Source organism: Malania oleifera, chromosome 13, assembly GCF_029873635.1.
Source record: "Malania oleifera isolate guangnan ecotype guangnan chromosome 13, ASM2987363v1, whole genome shotgun sequence".
NCBI lineage: Eukaryota > Viridiplantae > Streptophyta > Magnoliopsida > Santalales > Ximeniaceae > Malania > Malania oleifera.
The window spans coordinates 84,929,155-84,948,430 of record NC_080429.1 but is presented as its reverse complement, the minus strand read 5'-3'; the positions used below and the strand labels follow the sequence as shown (position 1 = coordinate 84,948,430).

Below are 19,276 nucleotides of genomic sequence, written 5' to 3'. Positions count from 1 at the left end.
TGAGTAAGGTGAGTGCCCTAGTATGCTTTAGTTGTGACCCTAGGGTTGCCTGAGTATTAGAGTAGAGAGATGCTACTTGTATGGGAGGATAATCACCTCTATCCTTGGATAATCTCGTGGGTTAAACCTTTGTATGTGATTGTTTGGATTCAAAGAATGATTTCAATGTTTATGAAAATGCTTTGTAAATGTTATTAAAATGATATATATATACCTCATGTTAGTCACATGTTGTATTTAATATATTCTTTCTTCCCTTACTGAGATGTGTCTCACCCGAATATAAATGCATATTTTTTTTCAGGACTTCCTTGAGATCGAGCTTAGAGAGCTCGATGTTTTATAATATTTTTGGGAGATAAAAGAAAAAAAAAAATGGTATAAATATTTTAATGATGTTTTTGGGAATGTTAATATTTTATATTGTCTTATGTTTTAAGGTTGATAAGAAATGAATGATTGTGAATACTGGATGTTTTTTGGGGATATATATATATATATATATATATATATATATATATATATGTTGAATACAGGTGGAAGCATGGTTTATTATGGTGTGTTGATAGATTTTAGAAAACTCTGATATTATATTTATTAGAAAATTATAATTATGTTTTCTGCTGCATAAATAATATTAGAATGTGAATTATCACGTAAATGAATGGAGTAGTAGCACTTCATGCCCACGTAGAGGCTCGAGACGTTTCATATATGCATTAAAAAATGAAAGAAAAAAGATAAAATAAACCAGTGTAAGAAAACTAGATGGTGGAACCTAAAAGGAGAAAATATAATAAAATTTAAAGATAAAATGATCAAAGATGGGAATTGAACCATAGAGGATGGGATAGATACAAATACTCTTTGGAATAGATTAGCTAACTTTATTAAAAAAAAAGTAAAAGAGATTTTAGGTTAATCAAGAGAATGATTCTCGAATAGTAAAGAGAGTTGGTGGTAAGATAAAGATGTACAAAAAAATCATAGAGACAACAAATTTGGTATAAAAAATGGCAAAAATGTATAAACAAAGATAACTTTGAAAAATATAAGGAGGTAAGAAAAAATGCAAAAAAGACCGTTAGTGAAGTTAAATATAGATGATTTAATAGTTTGTATATTAGATTAGGTACGAAAAAAGGAGAATGAGATATATTTAAACATGCTAGAGTTAGAAAAAGAAAGAGTAAGGACTTAGGAAATGTAAAATATATAAAAAGTGAGGATGATATTGTCTTGGTTAAAGAGGAAGACATTAAACAAAAATGACAAAGTTACTTTAGTAAATTATTTAATAAAAATCAAATAGTCAAATGAGGAAAAGACTAAAAATATAAGATTTATTCACAAAATTAGAGTTATCGAAGTTAAGTTTGACCGAAAAAGATGAAAAATGAGAAAGCTATGGGACCAAATAACATCTCAATTGAAGTTTGGAAATGTTTAAGTGATAACGAAATTATATGATTAACTAATTTATTTAATACAATTGTAAAAACTAAAAAAACATCAAATGAATCATTATGACTGGAGGAAAAGTACTTTAATACCTATATACAAAAATAAATGAGATATTCAAAATTATAATAATTATCATGAAATTAAACTTATAAATTAAACGATGAAACTATAGAAAAGAGTAGTTGAACAAATATTAATATTAGAAATGAAGGTCTCAAAAAATCAATTTGGTTTTATGTCTGCGAGATCTATTATAGAAGTTATTTATCTTTTAAGAAAATTAATGAAAAAATTAAGGAAAAAGAAGATAGACTTGTATATGATATTTAATGACTTTGAGAAATCATATGATAGGGATACCTAGGGAAGTTATATGATGAGTTTTTAAAAAAAATAAAAAAAATATGCATATTGTAGGCATACTGATGTCAATAAAGATATGTACGATGGAGTAATGCTTAGTATAAGGAATATAGATGGAAAAACTAGAAAACTTTCAATCACCGTAGGTGTACATCAAGGATCTACTTTGAGTCCTTATCTTTTTGCTCAAGTAAAAAGAGAAATGATTCTTACATTTGATTCATTACTAGATGGAATAACACTACTAGTCCTACTAAACCCATAATGAGTACGGGATCAAATTCTTTTTCATTGTAGTTCAAATGCTATAAGAACCATAAGAACATTAAGTAATATGAACAGAACCATAAGAATAAATCTCCAGCATAAGTCTACAAATTCACTGAAGTAGTGTTTGATAGCAAAGTTTACAATTTTGTTTCACATTCTCTTCGAATTCGCACAAATTCAAACCCAATACTAGAAATCTAAGTTCCCAAACACAGGATGACAAAATTTATGGAATGATGCAAGCAACAACCAAGACTACCACAGATTATTAAAATTAAATTCATTAGATCAGGTAAACAAAACTACCAAAAGTAAATCTCAGAAAGAATTTTACAAATTCACTAACCATACTGAGGCAGGCAACAATCAAGACAAAATCTTCCTTCCATTTTGCTCAAGCATATGGCAGTGGTGTGCATATTTTTTTCATTTGCTCATGTGCTTAATCGAATTTAGCCCTATTGGCCGTCCCTTGAAAAATGGGACAATATCAAGCCGACAAAGGTGGGAAGCTTGAAGTATAAACAGTGTTAATTGAAACTGCTAGACAGCATTCACAGCTTCTTCGGTGTAAAAATAATTTTTGCAAAATACCTAAACCATCTGATCAACTAAGAAGCAGACAAAAAAATTCAGTTGTAACACTTGCACAAACTTAAGCATGAGATGAAATTTTTTAACCCCAAATTTACACCTAAAACCTCACAATGTTGTACAAATCAAACCAGTGGGTTTGTAACCCACTGATACTTCAGTCACACCAGTTGCTGGACGAATCCAATTAAGACTGCAATCATCTATATTCCTTCTACTAGAAATAATAATGGACAACGGCCATTAAAGAACATATCACAAGGCTCTCTTGATGCTTGCCAAAGAAATAATAATAATTAAAATTAATCTGGTGTTTTCAAATAAACAAGTGAGGCAATTACTTCTGGAAATTTAAAGGAAAACGAAAAAAGGATGAGAAGTGATCAGAGTGGTTTGGAATAAGCTTCCTCTATGTAGGCCTTCGCACCATCCTCTGAAAGTTGTTTTCCTTCTACCAAGCCTTTAACTAGGACATTTGCATATTCTCTGCATGGACCACACAAGGGAATCTTCCCAGACTTGAAGTTCTCAATATCCAAAAGTGAACACCTGAATTAAGATCCCTCAATCAAACATATATACATTTCATATCTTTCTTACTGTAATAAACATTATTAGCGAACTAGGTTAGTAAAAAAGCAAACTGCACGTATACAGGAAAACAAAATATGTTGAGCATTTCTACATACGTCATGGTCACTATGGGAATATCACGCTCCTTCCCCAAATAAAGGACATTATGGTACCAGCCCTGCATGAAATACGAGCAGCTTACACAAGGTCAGAGAAAGAAGGTGCGGAATATAAACAACAGAAAAACAACAATCAAGCCTAAAGTCCCTGGGAGGTTAAGATGGTTTGGACACTTGCAATGTAGGCCAAATAGCACACCAGTGAAAATATGTGAAATATAAAATACAAACATGTCCACTTGGGGGCAAAACAGAAGTGACAGGGGGAGTCGAATTAGCAAAGGCCTTGTGAGCAATCCTCAAAGACGATACAACTCAATCATTGATTAAACAGAATAATTTTACCCTCAATATTTCAGTCAGATTAAAATCAGTTGAAGCTTTAGTTTTACACTCATGAGTCATGACAAGTGAGCATGTGAGAATTTAATAATTTATTATTCTTCTGAAAATTCTTTTGATAACCCATTTTTTTGTTTCTTTTAAGACCTCTAGAAACAATTTTGCTCTTTCTTTTAAAACTCTTTGAACTAGAAAATGCTTCTTTTTCAGTTTTCTATTTTTTTTTTCAAGTTCTTTAAAAATAGGTTCAAAAGCTTCTTGTAAGCTTCAAATACATGCATAATAAGGGAGCATTTGAAATTTTAGTTTTACAATCATGAGACCTGACAAGAGAGCAAGTGAAATTTTAATAAGCTTCTTATAAGGTTCAGATATGCATAAAATTTTCAGATACTATCATTAGTTCAGATAAATGTATGCTGATTGCAACCAAAAAACAAAGCGAGCATTACAGGTCAATCATTTGCGAGAACAGTGGGTGCACCTTGAGATCCTCTATAGAAATAGACTTGTTGTTAGCAACAGAGTCCAAAGCAGTCAACCCAAAGAAAGGGGAAGTTGTGTTACAAGCAGCAGCGTTCTCCTGGAGCAGAACATCATTGAATTGCTCAAGCCTGTAAAGGGAGGGAGATATTTTTCATTTTTTAATAGAAAAAGAATCTATATTAAGAACAAAAAAGGGGAAAAATTGTACAAGGAGGATAAGAAATCCTCAAAACTGAAGTAGAACAGCAGAGAAAAAAAATTAAAAAAAAAATAAAAACAAATAGAAACAAGGCCCAAATCAAACTAGAAGAGCCAAACCAACTACTCTTGCTGAATATCCAAAAAAACCCACTCGCAAAGCATCTTGATGAAAATACCCATAGCAAAGCTGAAGATACAATCCGAACTCAAATCAAATTGATAGATGAAGCATGATCTCAGAAAATGCAAGCACATTCTTCTCCAGAAAAAGCCCCCACAGAACAGTAAAAAACTGCACATCACTGTAAAATCCCTGCATCTTTATGCTTCCTAATCCTCTAAAATTGGTCAAAAGAAAATCCTCCAACTGCTAGGACACAGCCAACACTCTCCAAACAAACCAAAAAGATTGTTCTGCAATACTTCACATATGCATGAGAAGACGAAGTCTTACAAGACCATTTTCTCAGAAGACCATCTGGTCCATAACAGATTGTTCATGTTAACTATTTTTTCTTTTTCTTTTTTGGATGTAAAAAGAATCTCTATTGAGTTAAAAAACAGAAACAGATAAAATGAAAAGTTCTCACTCATGAAATTATGAAAAGAAAAAAATAAAAATCAATTTTTTATGAAGCAACCCAGTCTAAGCTGACATGTTGAAATCAGCATTCCATTAAAACATCCTGCCTACTAAGCTCAAAGGGAAGCAAAATATCTTACCCAATCCCAAAGAAGCCCTACTGGTAATCACTTTTCTAGAAAATTTTCTAGCATTCTTTTCCAGCCAAATTCTCATAACAGTCAAAGGGACCTCCACAACCTCTTTTCATCCTCACCTTTCCACAGAAGATTTAGCCTAGACCCACACTTCACTAAATATTGTAGAGTATTCCACAAAGTCAAGCAAAAAGAACAATGCAGAAACAAATGTAACACATTCTGAGGACTATTTCCATGCATGATACAAATATCAGGAGGCTTTAGAAGGGCTCCTACTCTGCAGCAGATTGTTGGTGTTAACTCTATTAAGAGCCAATTGCCATACACAAGCTTTTATCTAAGAAGGAACTTTTGTCTCCCATTTCCCAGAGGAAAAGCATCAACCCTAAAATGGTGAGAAAAGAAAGATTGACACAAATAAACCCCCCAATGAATCCAAAGATCAAACTCTACCATCACTCTTTCAGCAGATATGGCAACCATGTTGCATAATGAGCAAAGAAGACTGTTGATTGGCATGACTCATGAAGCTGAATCAGTTTTATTTGTTGCTATTCTTTAGGAGCTGAATCAGTTTTATTTGTTGCTATTCTTTAGAAGCTGAATAAGTTTTATTTGTTGTTATTCTTTCGGAGCTGAATAAGTTTTATTTGTTGCTATTCTTTAGGATTATAACCATTTCTTCATGCTAATTTTTAGGCACTTAGCTGTTATGCTCAACATGTAGCAGATTTTTCTGCAATTCAGTTTTCATTATGCTCTATAAATAGATAGTTTGTTGGTCAATAAAATTCAGTCTTCTGTAGTCTCTAAATAAGCTTCTCTCATCATCCTTAGTCTTTGGTTTTAAAAATATCCAACAGATTGGTATTAGAGCCATAATCTTGAGGGACCTGTGAGATTGAGAGAGCTCAAACACAATTCCTAAACATTTATCACCTATCTCTCCAAAAAAACACAACAACCTATTCATAATGAATTCACAAAATTCATTCACTGCAATTGCACCTCCAGTGTTTGATGGAACAAATTATCAGATGTGGGCTGTTAGAATGGAAGCCTATCTTGATGTTAATGATCTATGGGAAGCTGCTGAGCGAGTATATGAAGTTCCACCCCTGCCAAACAATCCAACTCTTGCACAAATCAAAAATCAAAAGGAGATGAAGCCAAGAAAATCAAAAGCAAGAGCAACCATGTTTGCAGCAGTCTCATCTTCCATTTTTACCAGAATAATGACACTGAAAACAGCCAAGGAAATTTGGGATTTTTGAAGCAAGAATACGAAGGAAATGAAAGGGTCAAAGGGATGCAAGTGCTGAATTTGATCCGAGAATTTGAGATGCAAAAGATGAAAGAATCAAAAATAATCAAGGAATATTTTGATAGACTTCTTGGCATTGTCAACAAAGTAAGACTCCTTGGTACTGATTTTTCTTATTCTAGAATTGTTCAAAAGGTCCTAGTCACAATTCCTGAAAAAGTTTGAGACTACAATTTCATCTTTGAAAAACTCAAAAGATCTATCAAGCATTAACTTGGCAAATTGTTGAATGCACTACAAGAACAAGAACAAAGGAGGCTTATGAGGCAAGAAGGATCTGTGGAGGATGCTTTTCAAACCAAATCACAGAACAACAGTGGTGGCACTACAGGAACAAGAACAAAGGAGGCTTATGAGGCAAGAAGGATCTGTGGAGGGCGCTTTTCAAGCCAAATCACAGAACAAAAATGGTGGCAAGAACAACAATGGTGGCAAAAACCAATTAAACAAAAAAAAAAAAAAAAACAGAACAAAAACAACAAGCCTGGAGGTTATGCAAGCAACAACAAAAATAGCCAAAGCAGCAACACTCAAGTCTTTCCACCTTGCTCCTATTGCAAAAAAACCAATTATCCACAAAATAAGTGTTGGTGGAGGCCAGATGCAAGATGTCACAAGTGTGGTCAGTTAGGGCACATGGAAAGGATATGCAAGGCTCAACAGCAACAAGGAGAAGCCAAGGCTGCTGAGGATCAACCTCAAAAGGAGCAGTTGTTTGTGGTATCATGCTTTGCCACCAACAGCTCCACAGAAAGCTAGCTTATAGATAGTGGTTGTACAAACCACATGACTTATGATCGAAAGCTCTTCAAAGAGCTTGACAAGGCAAAGGAACAATAGCGATTGAAGGCCACATATGTCTGAAATTAATTTATGATGTTTTATATGTTCCTAAAATTAATCAAAACCTTTTGAGTGTTACTCAGTTGTTGGAGAAAGGTTATAAGGTGCTGTTTGAAGACAAAAATTGTGTGATTAAAGATACAAAAGGCATAGAGGTGTTCAAAGTTCAAATGAAAGGCAAAAGCTTTGCCTTGGATTTGATGAAAGAGGAACAGGCTGCTGTACACAAAGTAGATAGCAATACAGTACTTTGGCACAAGAGATTGGGGCATTTCCATCATGTCGCTCTACTTTTCATGAAGAAATGGTTATAATCCTAAAAAGTAGCAACAAATAAAATTGATTCAGCTCCTAAAGAATAGCAACAAATAAAACTGATTCAGCTTCATGAGTCATGCCAGTCAACACTCCTCATTGACTCTAGAGCTGCATACACCAAGTTTCTGCCTCAAGAATTCATATCTAATTTTCAGAAGTGCCTTTGTTAGGATATCAACACTTTGATTTTTTATTTTGCAATAGATCAGCTGCACTTCTCCTTCCATTTGTACCTCTCTTAGAAGATAAAATTTTATTTTGCAGCTTGGTTGTCCACAAATATTTGGGTGTCTTCTTATTGTTCCATATGCAAATCTGTCATAAGTTTCCTAAGCCAAAGGGCTTTTTTAAACAGCAGTAGCAGCAACTACATATTCTGCTTCTGCTGTGGATTGAGCTATGACTTCTTGCTTCTTAGAACACCAGAAAAAATTCTAGAACCAAAGCTAAAATAGTAACTTGAGGTGCTTCTCATATCATCATCACATCCAGCCCAATCATTATCGAAATAACCATGGAGACTGACGTTTTTAACTTGATTGAATCTTATTCCATAATCAATTGTGCCCTTAACATATCTAAGAATTCTTTGCTTGAAAATGAATTTCGCTAGCACAGTGCATATACCTCGATAGCAAACTCACTGCATGCATGATATCTGGCCTGGTTGAAGTTATTTAGGCAGCCTATTAGGCTCCTGTACAGCCTTTCATCCACCTTTTCAGCTCATTGGAGTTGCAGTTGGCTTGCACTCTTCCATGTTAAATTTTTTGAGGACATTGCATATTTATGCTAGCATAGAAATATTTAATTTTGCTTTTGACATACCTGCATACCAAGGAAGAATGTCATCCTCCCAAGGTCTGTCATTTCAAAGACATCTTTCATTTCTTCTTTAAACTTGTCAATCAGCTCCTTGCTACATCCTGTAACGAGTACATCATCAACATAAAGAGATACAAGTATTTCATCATCAGTCTTCTTGATATATAAAGTAGATTCACTCAAACTTTTTTCAAAGCCTAAGTTCACCAAGTGTGTATCAATTCTGCTATACCACGACCTTGGTGCCTGTTTTAAACCATACAGGGCTTTCTCAATCAATATACCTTCTCCTCGTGTCCTTGAAAAACAAACCCTTCAGGTTGCTCCACAAAGATTTCTTCCTCCAAGTATCCATTCAAAAAGGCCGACTTAACATCCATTTGGTGTATAACCCAACCTTTTTGTGCAGCAAGAGCCAGCAACATCCTTATGGTATCCAACCTGGCAACTAGGGCAAAAGTTTCAAAAAAATCTACCCCAAACATCTGGGCATATCCCTTGACAAGTAGTCTTGCCTTGTACTTGTTTACAGAATCATCAGGATTGAGCTTGGTCCTGTAAACCCACTTGACTCCTATAGCTTTCTTGTGTTTAGGTCTGTTTACCAACTCCCATGTCTGGTTCTTTTCAATCATCTTTAGCTCCTCCTTCATTGCAGCCATCCACTTCTGATCAGTTGCAGCTTCTTCATACCTTGCAGGCTCCATTACAGTAACATTACACCTCTGATAAATTTCAGAGAGTGATCTAATTCCTCTAATAGGTTCATCATCCATATCATCATTCTCCTCCTGAACCTCAAGCTTCTTGTCATTCTCCCAACTCCAGTTATCTAACTCAAGGAATAGAACATACCTACTGACAATTACTTCATTGCTTTGTCGTATGTAGAGCCTATAGGCCTTTGAAATTGAGCTATAGCCTACAAAGACAACTCCTCAACCTCTCTATCATTTATACCCCTTCTAAAATGAAGTTCCTAAAAGAATAAGAAATTAGTTCTCCCCCTCCCCCTCCCCCCAACAAAAAAAAAAAAAATCATCACAAAACCTGACATGATTATCTCTACGCAATTGAAACTTTGTTAATGGAAGAAAAGAAGGATAAACCTACAAAATGACACTCCAAGGACTATCAAGAATTTCTTGTGATCAAATTAGCAACCCACCAATTATATTGTATACCATGTTTACTTTTTATTACTTTGTGCCAAGGGGAATTTCCAAAAAAAGCAATGTTTTTAGACACCAAACTAACAAGACCCAACCCTCCTTCCTTTGGCCTACACATCACTTCCCACTCAACCAACTAATCCATCCTCTCCCCCTACATCTGACCAAAAGAAATCCCTCATAGCCCTCTCAAGCTTTTGAGGTACCCTCCTAGAATCCTAAAAAAAAGAGAGAATATACAGAAAAATGGCAGAAGGGCTAGCCTGTTTGAGAGTAATTCTACCACCTAAAGAGAACAAAGCTCCCTTTAACCACCAATATCTTTGCTACCTTGGTCACCATGGATCCCAAAAAGCTAAAGAACGAGACTTAACTCCCAAAGAGGCTCCAAAATAGGTCAAATGCCAATCTAGAATGCCATATCCAGGTCGGAGGTCAGCTCCAAAACCCTCTCATGAGCAAGGTTTACCAGCCCAACACCACTCTTACCCAAATTAATTCCAGGACCAGCTCAAATCTGCAATTTATGAAAATGTTAACAAAGAATTGGTAACCAGATAGGCTCTTGGCCAGGTCACTCTTTATCCTATGCTGGAAAACTGGAGCTTATAAATTCAGCGGTGCAAGGGATGGAGTGTTTCTGGCTATCTATTTTCCCCATTCCCAGTTCAGTGTTGGCTCATGTGGTTCAGCTGTGTAGGGTTTTCCTGTGGGGAGGTAGGAAAAGGCCTGCTGTTGCTTGGAAAGACATGTGCTTGCCAAAGAATGAGGGTGAGCTGGGGGTCTTGGACCTCAAAAGCTGGAACACTGCTCTCCTTTCAAAAACCCTGTGGAATCTTCAAAGCAAAAAGGATTCCCTATGGTCAAGATGGGTGAGCTATGTGTACTAGAGAGGAGGTAATTTGTGGGAGGCTTCAGCAAAGCATGAAGACTCCCTTGTTTAAGAAACTGGTTCAGATTAAAGATATGTTGATAATGCAGTACAGTGGTAGAAGCTTGGCAGAAGCTCAGCTAATGCAGTGGGCTTTGGATGGAAATTTTCTGTGCTCTAAGGCCCATAATTTCTGGAGATGGAAGGGGAGGAATGACTCGTGGCAGAAGGTGATATGGAAGAATGCTTATGCTACTAAACACTCCTTTGTTCTCTGGTTGGCTGCAAGAGGGAGCCTGTTGACTAGTGACAAAATCTGGGGGAAGGGGATTGATAAAACCTGTGTATTCTGTGGTTCTGAAATAGTAACACTGGACCATCTGTTTTTTAAATGCAGATTTTCTTCTACAGTCTGGAATTCCATTAGGAGTTGGCTGGGTGTGACTAGGGCTATGACCACTATTAAGGCTAGTCTTAAATGGCTCCACAAGGAAGGCAAAGGCACTGGGGTTCAAGCAGTGGCCAAGAGACCTTGCTTGGCCATCACAGTTAACTGTTTGTGGCTCTTTCAAAACAAGAGGAGATTCGAAGGCATTGTTACTCAACCGAAGGCTATTATAAAAGTGGTTCAAACACACACTTTTAGAATAGTATATGATAAATTTCCCTCTCTTTGTACTTGAGTTGTAGTTTTTGGTGCTTGCACCCCTGGGTATGCCCAGGTTTTGTTGTATTTAGAATAGTAGTTAGTTGGTGCTTTTGTTTTGAGGCTTGTGTGCCCCTGGGGTTCCTGAAATGAGTTGTATTTGCTGTTCTTTGGTTGTGTGAGAACTTTGGGCTCCCTTCTTGGGTTTGCCCAGAGTCCTTGTACATATCCTTTTTCGGTCTATAATTATAATTTTCTAATTAAAAAAAAAAAGAAAAAAGAGAACAATCTAACCAGAGTATCTCTCAAACTGCACACTCTTAACAAACTGATAAAAAAACAGCATGCTATATGAAAGCTCCCACAACCTTTTTTTTTTTATCAATAAAAATGTATCTAAATTGAAGTCACCAGTCATCCACCTAGATAACATAACCCATACACAGCCCCCCAACTCCTCCCAGAACTGGGTTCTGTAAGTAGGTCTAGAAGGACCATAAACCAAAGTAAACCACCACGACCTCCTCCCCCCCACCTCCAGCAACACTGATAAATAAAAAGGAAACCCTTGACAAAATCCACCCAATTAGCCACCCATGTGTCTCAAACAAACCACCAAAATACCCCCAGCTGCCCCTCTTGAAGATAGAATAGCCCAATCTTCACCTCTGTCTAGAAGCTAGATCTTCCTAACAATACCACCATGTACTCATTCTAACCTTGTTTCCCATAAATTAAAGCATCAAGACAATATATGGACACCAATTCCTGGACCAAACCCCTTTTTCTACAGTCTCCTAGCCTCTAAAGTTCCAACTCATTACCCTCATATTTTAACAATCTTAACCAACTTACCATCCTCCCCCCCCCCCCCCCAACCCACTAAAAAAAATCCCGCATAATTGAAGATTTTAAATTTTTCAATACTTTCTGAACACTTCTTTTTCCCTTTCATAAGTTTTAGGTGAAACAGCCAATCAAACCACCTTCCCTAAAGGACTAACCAATTTTATCCCAGTCTCTTTGAGAAAGATCTTGCAGATCTCAGATTGTCTCTCACCCTATGAAGGGCAAAGGATGATTTCCTCTTCCCCTTCAGCACCCAACCTGTGCACAAAATAATATTTAGTAAATTATGCACATCACCTGGAACGAGAAGAATGCCCTCCAAAGGCTTAAAAAACCATTCATCATTCCAATTGGAGATCATTTGAGACTTACCCAAGACTCTCAAGATTACCCTTGGGATCCATAGGAGCAGAATCTTAATTACTTGCAGTAACGGCCCAAGTTCCTTCCTCAACTACCATGTTTTGAAGGTGCATGCTTCTCCAAATGGCGAACACCAACCTGTACATTCTCAGAGTTCCTCCCAGAGTCTAATATGCCCCACTCTTGCTGATGACATAATTCACAATCCCCCATTTCCATTGTACCTGAACTTGACACCTCATTTTCTTTAGAAGTTTCATTAGCATGAAATTCATATCTGAAACCACAGGTCTTAGTTCATTGTTCCAGCAGTAGACCTCTTTCAAACTCACTCATGCTATCATAATCATCATCCCCCTCCTCTCCAAAATCTTGGGACGAAGGAGTAGTCCACCATCCCCAGCATCACCTCATTTTCTTTTACAGTCAACTTGTCTTTAATTTTCCCACGTAATCTCTATTCTCATCCTTACTAGATCCAAAGGTTCAAAGCCCCCATCAATCTCATAATCTTCTATTGCATCCTCCCCTTAACACAAGTTTATTTCCGGAAATTCATCCGGAAGATCATAAGAAATGCAATTTTTCTCCCTTTTTACCCAGAACAACTGACATAAGCTGCCTAACTTCACCTGGCACCTTGTCGAAGAGCCATCCACTTCTCCTGGAGTAGCACCTACAGCTCCTTCTTCCGAACCCAGCTGTTTTGACCCTCTGTAATTGCTTCTTCCAATCTCCTTGTTAGCATTTCTTTCAAAGCTGCCATTTGATTTAGCAGCCCAAACATAATTTCTCTTAGTTCCAACCCAACCCCTCATATAAGGTTGCTCTAAGTACTGGGCCGGCTTCCTTAAACCTCCATTAAGCCCAGTTCCCACAAGATCAAAACCCCTATTCTCCTTGTAAGAATGGATATCCACACAAAATCCTTTAACCTTCGAAGAAATTTTATTATTCAAAATACGATTAGCAAGGGTCGCCGTGTGACCTGGAGGGCACAGGTTCAAGGCGTGGAAACAGCCTCTTGCAAAAATGTAAGGTAAGGCTGCATGCAATAGATCCATTGTGCTCCACCCCTTTCCCAAACCCTGCATATGCAGGAGCTTTGTGCACCAAACTGCCCTTTTTTTTTTTTTTTCAAATACGATTAGCAAGAGGGAAAATGTGCAAAATGAGTCCAATGGATATAAAAAGAGCTCCAGGAGAAAACACCAGAAGCATCCAAATTTCAAATCCTAACATCCCACTATAGGAGACAGAAAAGAATCCAATAAAGAAATAAATGAAGGTCCTCCATTTCTCGATGATTAAGATTTCTATGAAAGTTGTAGTCCCAAGAAACAATATTCGGGCTCAAGAAGAAAACACCACAAGCATCCAAATTTCAAATCCATACATCCCCCTACAAAAATATCAAAATTAATCCAATAAATAAATAAATGAAGAAAGGTCCTATGCTTCCCTATTGTCAAGGTTTCTATGAAAGTGCAAGTCCCAAGAAACAATGTCATTAACAGCAATCAAGAAAGATGAAATAGGAGCTTATTAGTATAAAGAAAGACGAAAAAAAGAAGTTGAAGCAAGAGAGGAGCATTACTTTCCCAGCCAACGATACTTCCAAAACTGAACCTGACAACCAACCCCAACTTTAAACTCAGTACAAGGAGAGAAAAATGGAAAATACCAAAGAAATGATATTCCATAGGTTTTCATGAGTCACCCTCACTATCATATCAGCATCCTACAATTTATTTGTAAGCCAAATTTACTCTTAAAGCTTAATCACTTTATGCCAAAGAGAATCCACTACTTACAACCATTAACACGGCACAAGCTTCCCTCACTCTTAAACCTTCTTAACAACCTCCCAACTCACCACATGGTCTCTCCTCCTGACTAAAGAAATCACTCAGGATCCAATCTACCAAGCACTAACACAAACTGAGAAACACTTCATGGAAGAATTTTCTTCATTCTTACGAATAATACACAAAACGTTAGCTATATACATCAACCATTGCAGCAAAAAAGGAAAAATTAACTAGGTTATATCAGATCCCATGATTTATGGGATATTCTAACAGAATAGGAAACTAATCAGATCAGCCTAATTCTAGGAATATAGGCTGTTAAAAATTTCCTAAAATAGCTAACTATACACATATAGAATACAAGTCATTAAACACGTTTTCCCACACTCCCCCTCTAGCTGGCGAATAGGTATTTTCCATTCCCAGCTTGGATACAATACTCTAAAACACTGAACTACTTAACCCTTGGTAAGTACATTAGCAAGTTGGCTATGTGTGGACACATAAGGTGTACAAATCAATCCGCTCTCCAACTTTTCTTTGATGACGTGTCTATCAATTTCAATGTGCTTTGTTCGATCATGCTGTACTGGATTATGAGCTATGCTGATTGCGAACTTATTATCACAATAGTCTCATCTGACCATCCCACTTAATCTTCATGTCTTCTAAGATAATTTTCAACCAAAGTAGTTCACATACACCCTGAGCCATTGCTTGGAATTTTGCCTCCGCACTAGACCGAGCCATCACATTTTGTTTCTTACTCCTCCATGTCACAAGATTTCCACCAAGAAAGGTGCAATATCTAGAGGTCGACCTCCTATCCACAATCGACCCAACATAATCGGCATTCATGTATGCCTCAAGAACTAAGCTTCAGTTCCTTCTAAATAGAATACCTTTTCCTAGTGTCCCTTTGAGGTACTGTAACACTTGGTGAGCTGCCTATAGATAAACTTCCTTTAGGCTATGTGTTAGGAAGTGACAATGTAATGGGGAAAAGGGGGAGTGAGATACTGCAATAATTGTATTCTCTAGGGATTTGGAATGAATATATGATTATCTATGTTATCGTTTGTATGATTATTCTCTTGTAGTTGAATAATACAAGTAATCCTTTTCATTGTGGTGTTTTGTTGCCTTAGATTGTGATGTCTTTGATTGTTATAGTCTTATTTGGGGAATAAGAATATATTGCTCGTGTGATATCCTATTGTTCCTTGATATTCTGGAGTGTTGAGACTCACCTGGTGCTCATGCTTGCAGGCTTGAACGTGTGAGACTTGGCCGACTTGTCGAGGGAGAGCTCTCAACGAGTGCCACACGGCCCTTACTTGAGTCCCATTTTGGGGGTCCGTGACAGTTGGTATTAGAGCACAGTGTGTGCAAGCACCATGAGTGGTAATATGAGAAACAAGTCAGGAAAAGTGGAGCGCATTGAGGCGCTTGAGACGAAACTGGTAACCCTGGAGACAATGTGCAGTGAACTCCAAGGGTTGGTGACAACATTGATAAAAGAGAAAGGCGTGCCAACAGAGCTTGAGGCCGTTGAAGAAAACCCTAGAGAAAATCTCTATGGGGTATCAAAAGTTGTAGAGAGACTTGAGAAACTTGAAAAATTCATTCCACGTGAGAAATCCTTGGAGAAACGGCCAAGAGAGCTTGAGGCCTTCCAGAAGAGTATCGAACAGTTGGAAGCCTTTGAGAGTAGGCTGGAACATATTTAGGGCATATTGCCATCTCTTTCGACCCAACAGGGAGAGCCAATAGAACTTGAGGCCTCCTTACGGGAGCTAACGGATAATTTTGATTTCCTTGCAGAAGATGTGAAGGAGTCCATTACTGCTTTGAAAGAAGACTTAAAGGAGATAAGCAATGTCCAAAGTGCGGTGGTCCAGGTCCAGAGGGATTTACAAGAGGTAACTGTTAAAGTGAATGTAATGGCACAGATAGCCTGAAGGCCGATTGCATATCCAAGTGAGAGTTTTCGATTGAAGGTACCGGAACCTAAAAGTTTTGGGGGTACGCGAGAAGCCAAGGAGCTGGACAATTTCTTCTTTGATATGGAGCACTACTTCACGTGCTCACGAGTGGATCTAGAAGTGGACCGGGTAAATATGGCTACGGTATACCTGGTATGCAAAATTGTGGTGGAGAACTAAATGGAATGATATTCAGCACAATAGATGTGTTATTAACACGTGGGAGGGGTTGAAACAGGCATTGAAGACCCAATTCTATCCCGAAAATGTGGAGAACATAGCAAAGTGCAAAGTAATGGAATTGCAATAGACCGGCTCAATAAGAAGTTATGTACGAGAATACCAAGCCTTGATGTTGGACATTATTGACATGACCGAATCAGACAAATTTCATTTTCTTCAGGGTTTGAAGACATGGCCAAGGAATGAACTGCGTCGGCAAGGTACCAATGATCTCTCTTCTGCCTTTGCTGTTGCCGAACAGTTGGATGATTTTTCAGACAATTCTGGGAAGCGAAATTTTCTTACATCCACCAATAATGATTCCAGACCCAGTAAAGTGTATAAGCTCACAAATGGGGGAAGGGATAGGGAGACAAATAGTTCTTGGAAAGATAAAAGAGCGCCCATGATTAAGGAGTGGAGGGGCGGACGAACGGGGGGTGGAGAGTGACGACCGGTCTCTTGTTTTCTTTGCATGGGACCGCATCGAGTGGCGGAGTGCCCCGAACGAAAGGCTTTGAATGCTTTAAAGGCCCTTCGAGGGGAAACCGAAACCCCGACAACAACTCCAGAAGAACAACAGAATATGGTGGGAGCATTGAGATTTTTGGGGGCATTAGAGCGCCAAGTAGTTACCAACAAGTCTCAAGAGAAGGGATTAATGTACGTTGATCTACTTATGAATGGAAGGAAAATCAAGGCCATGATTGATACAGGGGCCACCCATAATTTCATTGCTGATTCTGAAGCTCAACGATTAGAATTACAAGTACATAAGGATGTGGGCAAATTAAAAGCAATGAATTCTCAAGCGTTAACCACGGTGGGGGCGGCACCTAAAGTGGCCTGCCAAATGGGGTCATGGTCTGGGACAGTTGATTTCACCGTGGCACCCCTCGATGACTTTGACATGGTATTGAGGATGGATTTTCTTAAAGTGACACGCTCAATGCCAATCCTAGCTGCGGATTGTCTAATGATAATGGGAAGTACACCTTGTGCAGTCCCCGCAACCTACAACAACTTCGATGAGAGGAAGTTGCTTTCAGCCCTCCAATTCAAAAAGGGAGTAAAAAGGGGAGAACCTTTTTTCATGATTCTACCGATGGTCTCAGAAGATGAAGAGATAGGAAAATATCTAGTTGAGATTAGGGAAGTATTAGAAGAGTTCAAGGAGGTAATCCCAAAACAGCTACCTAGGGTTTTACCACCTCAACAATAGATTGACCACGAAATTGAGCTTTTGCCAGGAGTAAAGTCGCCAGCGCCGCCTGAGTTAGCTAAACTTAGAAGACAACTGAATGATCTAATTGCAGCAGGGTTCATCCGTCCTTCAAAAGCACCTTTTGGGGCCCCGGTGTTATTCCAGAAGAAACAAGATGGTAGTTTGCGCTTGTGTGTAGATTATCGTGCTCTAAATAAGGTGACGGTTAGCAACAAGTATCCCATTCCACTGATTGCTGATATTTTTGACCAGTTAAGTATAGCTAGATATTTTACTAAATTGGACTTGAGATCGGGATATCATCAAGTGCGCATTGTAGAGGGAGATGAACCAAAGACTACTTGCGTCACCCGGTATGGAGCATTTGAATTTCTTGTCATGCCTTTTAGGCTAACAAATGCACCTGCTACCTTTTGTTCTCTAATGAATCATATTTTTCGGGACTACCTTGATCAATTTGTGATTGTTTACCTCGATGACATAATAGTTTTCAGCGCATCCTTAGAAGAACATAAAGATCATCTTCGGAAGGTTTTTCAAAAACGCAAAGAAAATCAATTATATGTAAAAGGGGAGAAGTGTGCTTTCACTCAAAAGCGTATTAAATTCTTGGGGCATATCATTGAGGAGGGCCAGATACGGATGGATTCAGCGAAAGTAGAAACCATCAAGGAGTGGCGAGCACCTACATCTACTAGAGAACTACAATCTTTCTTGGGCCTAGCCAACTACTATCGAAAGTTTATAGAGGGGTACTCCAGAAGAGTTGTATTGTTAACAAATTTACTGAGGAAGGGGGTACCATGGGGGTGGTCAGAAGAGTGCCAATCAGCATTCGTTGATTTAAAGGAAAAGATTGTAGGAGATCCAGTGCTAATTCTTCCTAATGTAACAAAGCCGTTTGAAGTGCAAGTAGATGCCTCAGACTTTGCATTAGGGGGAGTTCTCTTGCAGGAAGGGCATCCAGTTGCTTTTGAAAGTAGAAAATTATGGAGTGCCGAACAGAATTATACAACATAGGAAAAGGAGCTTCTTGCGGTGGTACATTGTCTTCGGGTGTGGAAGCACTATCTCTTGGGGTCCAAATTTGTGGTAAAAATCGATAATGTGGCAGTTACTCACTTTTTGTCACAACCTGGACTAACGTCAAAACAAGCCCGTTGGCAGGAGAATTTAATTTCGATTTTGAATATAAAGTAGGGAAGACGAATGAAGTGGCCGATGCTTTAAGTAGAAAAACCAAATTGGCAGCAATAAAACTCATCAATCATCTATCAACTAGTAGGGTGGCGTTACCTTTGAAGAATCTTATCAGGGAACATTTAAGTACAGACCAGCAAGCGCAGTCACTGAGCAAACTAATAGAAGAACGGAAGACACGACTATTCTGGGTAGAAGATGGACTGATAATGACTAAAGGCAGGAGAGTCTATTTGCCCAAAGCTGGAAACTTGAGGAAAACCTTACTAAAAGAGTGCCATGATACATTGTGGGCAGGTCATCCGGGATGGCGAAGAACTCAAGCATTGATTACACAGGAGTACTATTGGCCAAATATGCAAAATGATGTGATGAGTTATACCAAAACTTGCTTGATTTGTCAACAAGACAGGGTAGAAAGAAAGAAAACCTCAGGTTTATTAGAGCCATTGCTAGTTCCTGCCAGGCCATGGGAGAGTGTCTCTTT

At 38.0% G+C, this 19,276-nt stretch overlaps 1 protein-coding gene across 1 annotated transcript in view; it reads right to left on the bottom strand.

Moving 5' to 3' along the window:
- Positions 1-2,759: 2,759 nt before the first annotated feature.
- LOC131145522 (histone deacetylase 5-like) overlaps positions 2,760-19,276 on the bottom strand; it is a 101,306-nt gene continuing 84,789 nt past the window's right edge. The window contains exons 12-14 of the mRNA XM_058094662.1: positions 4,210-4,339; positions 3,381-3,442; positions 2,760-3,240 (exon numbers count right to left, since the gene is read on the bottom strand). Of these exons, the coding sequence (XP_057950645.1) occupies positions 3,075-3,240; positions 3,381-3,442; positions 4,210-4,339 (358 nt within the window). The 3' untranslated portion in view covers positions 2,760-3,074. The remainder of the gene's footprint in view (positions 3,241-3,380; positions 3,443-4,209; positions 4,340-19,276) is intronic.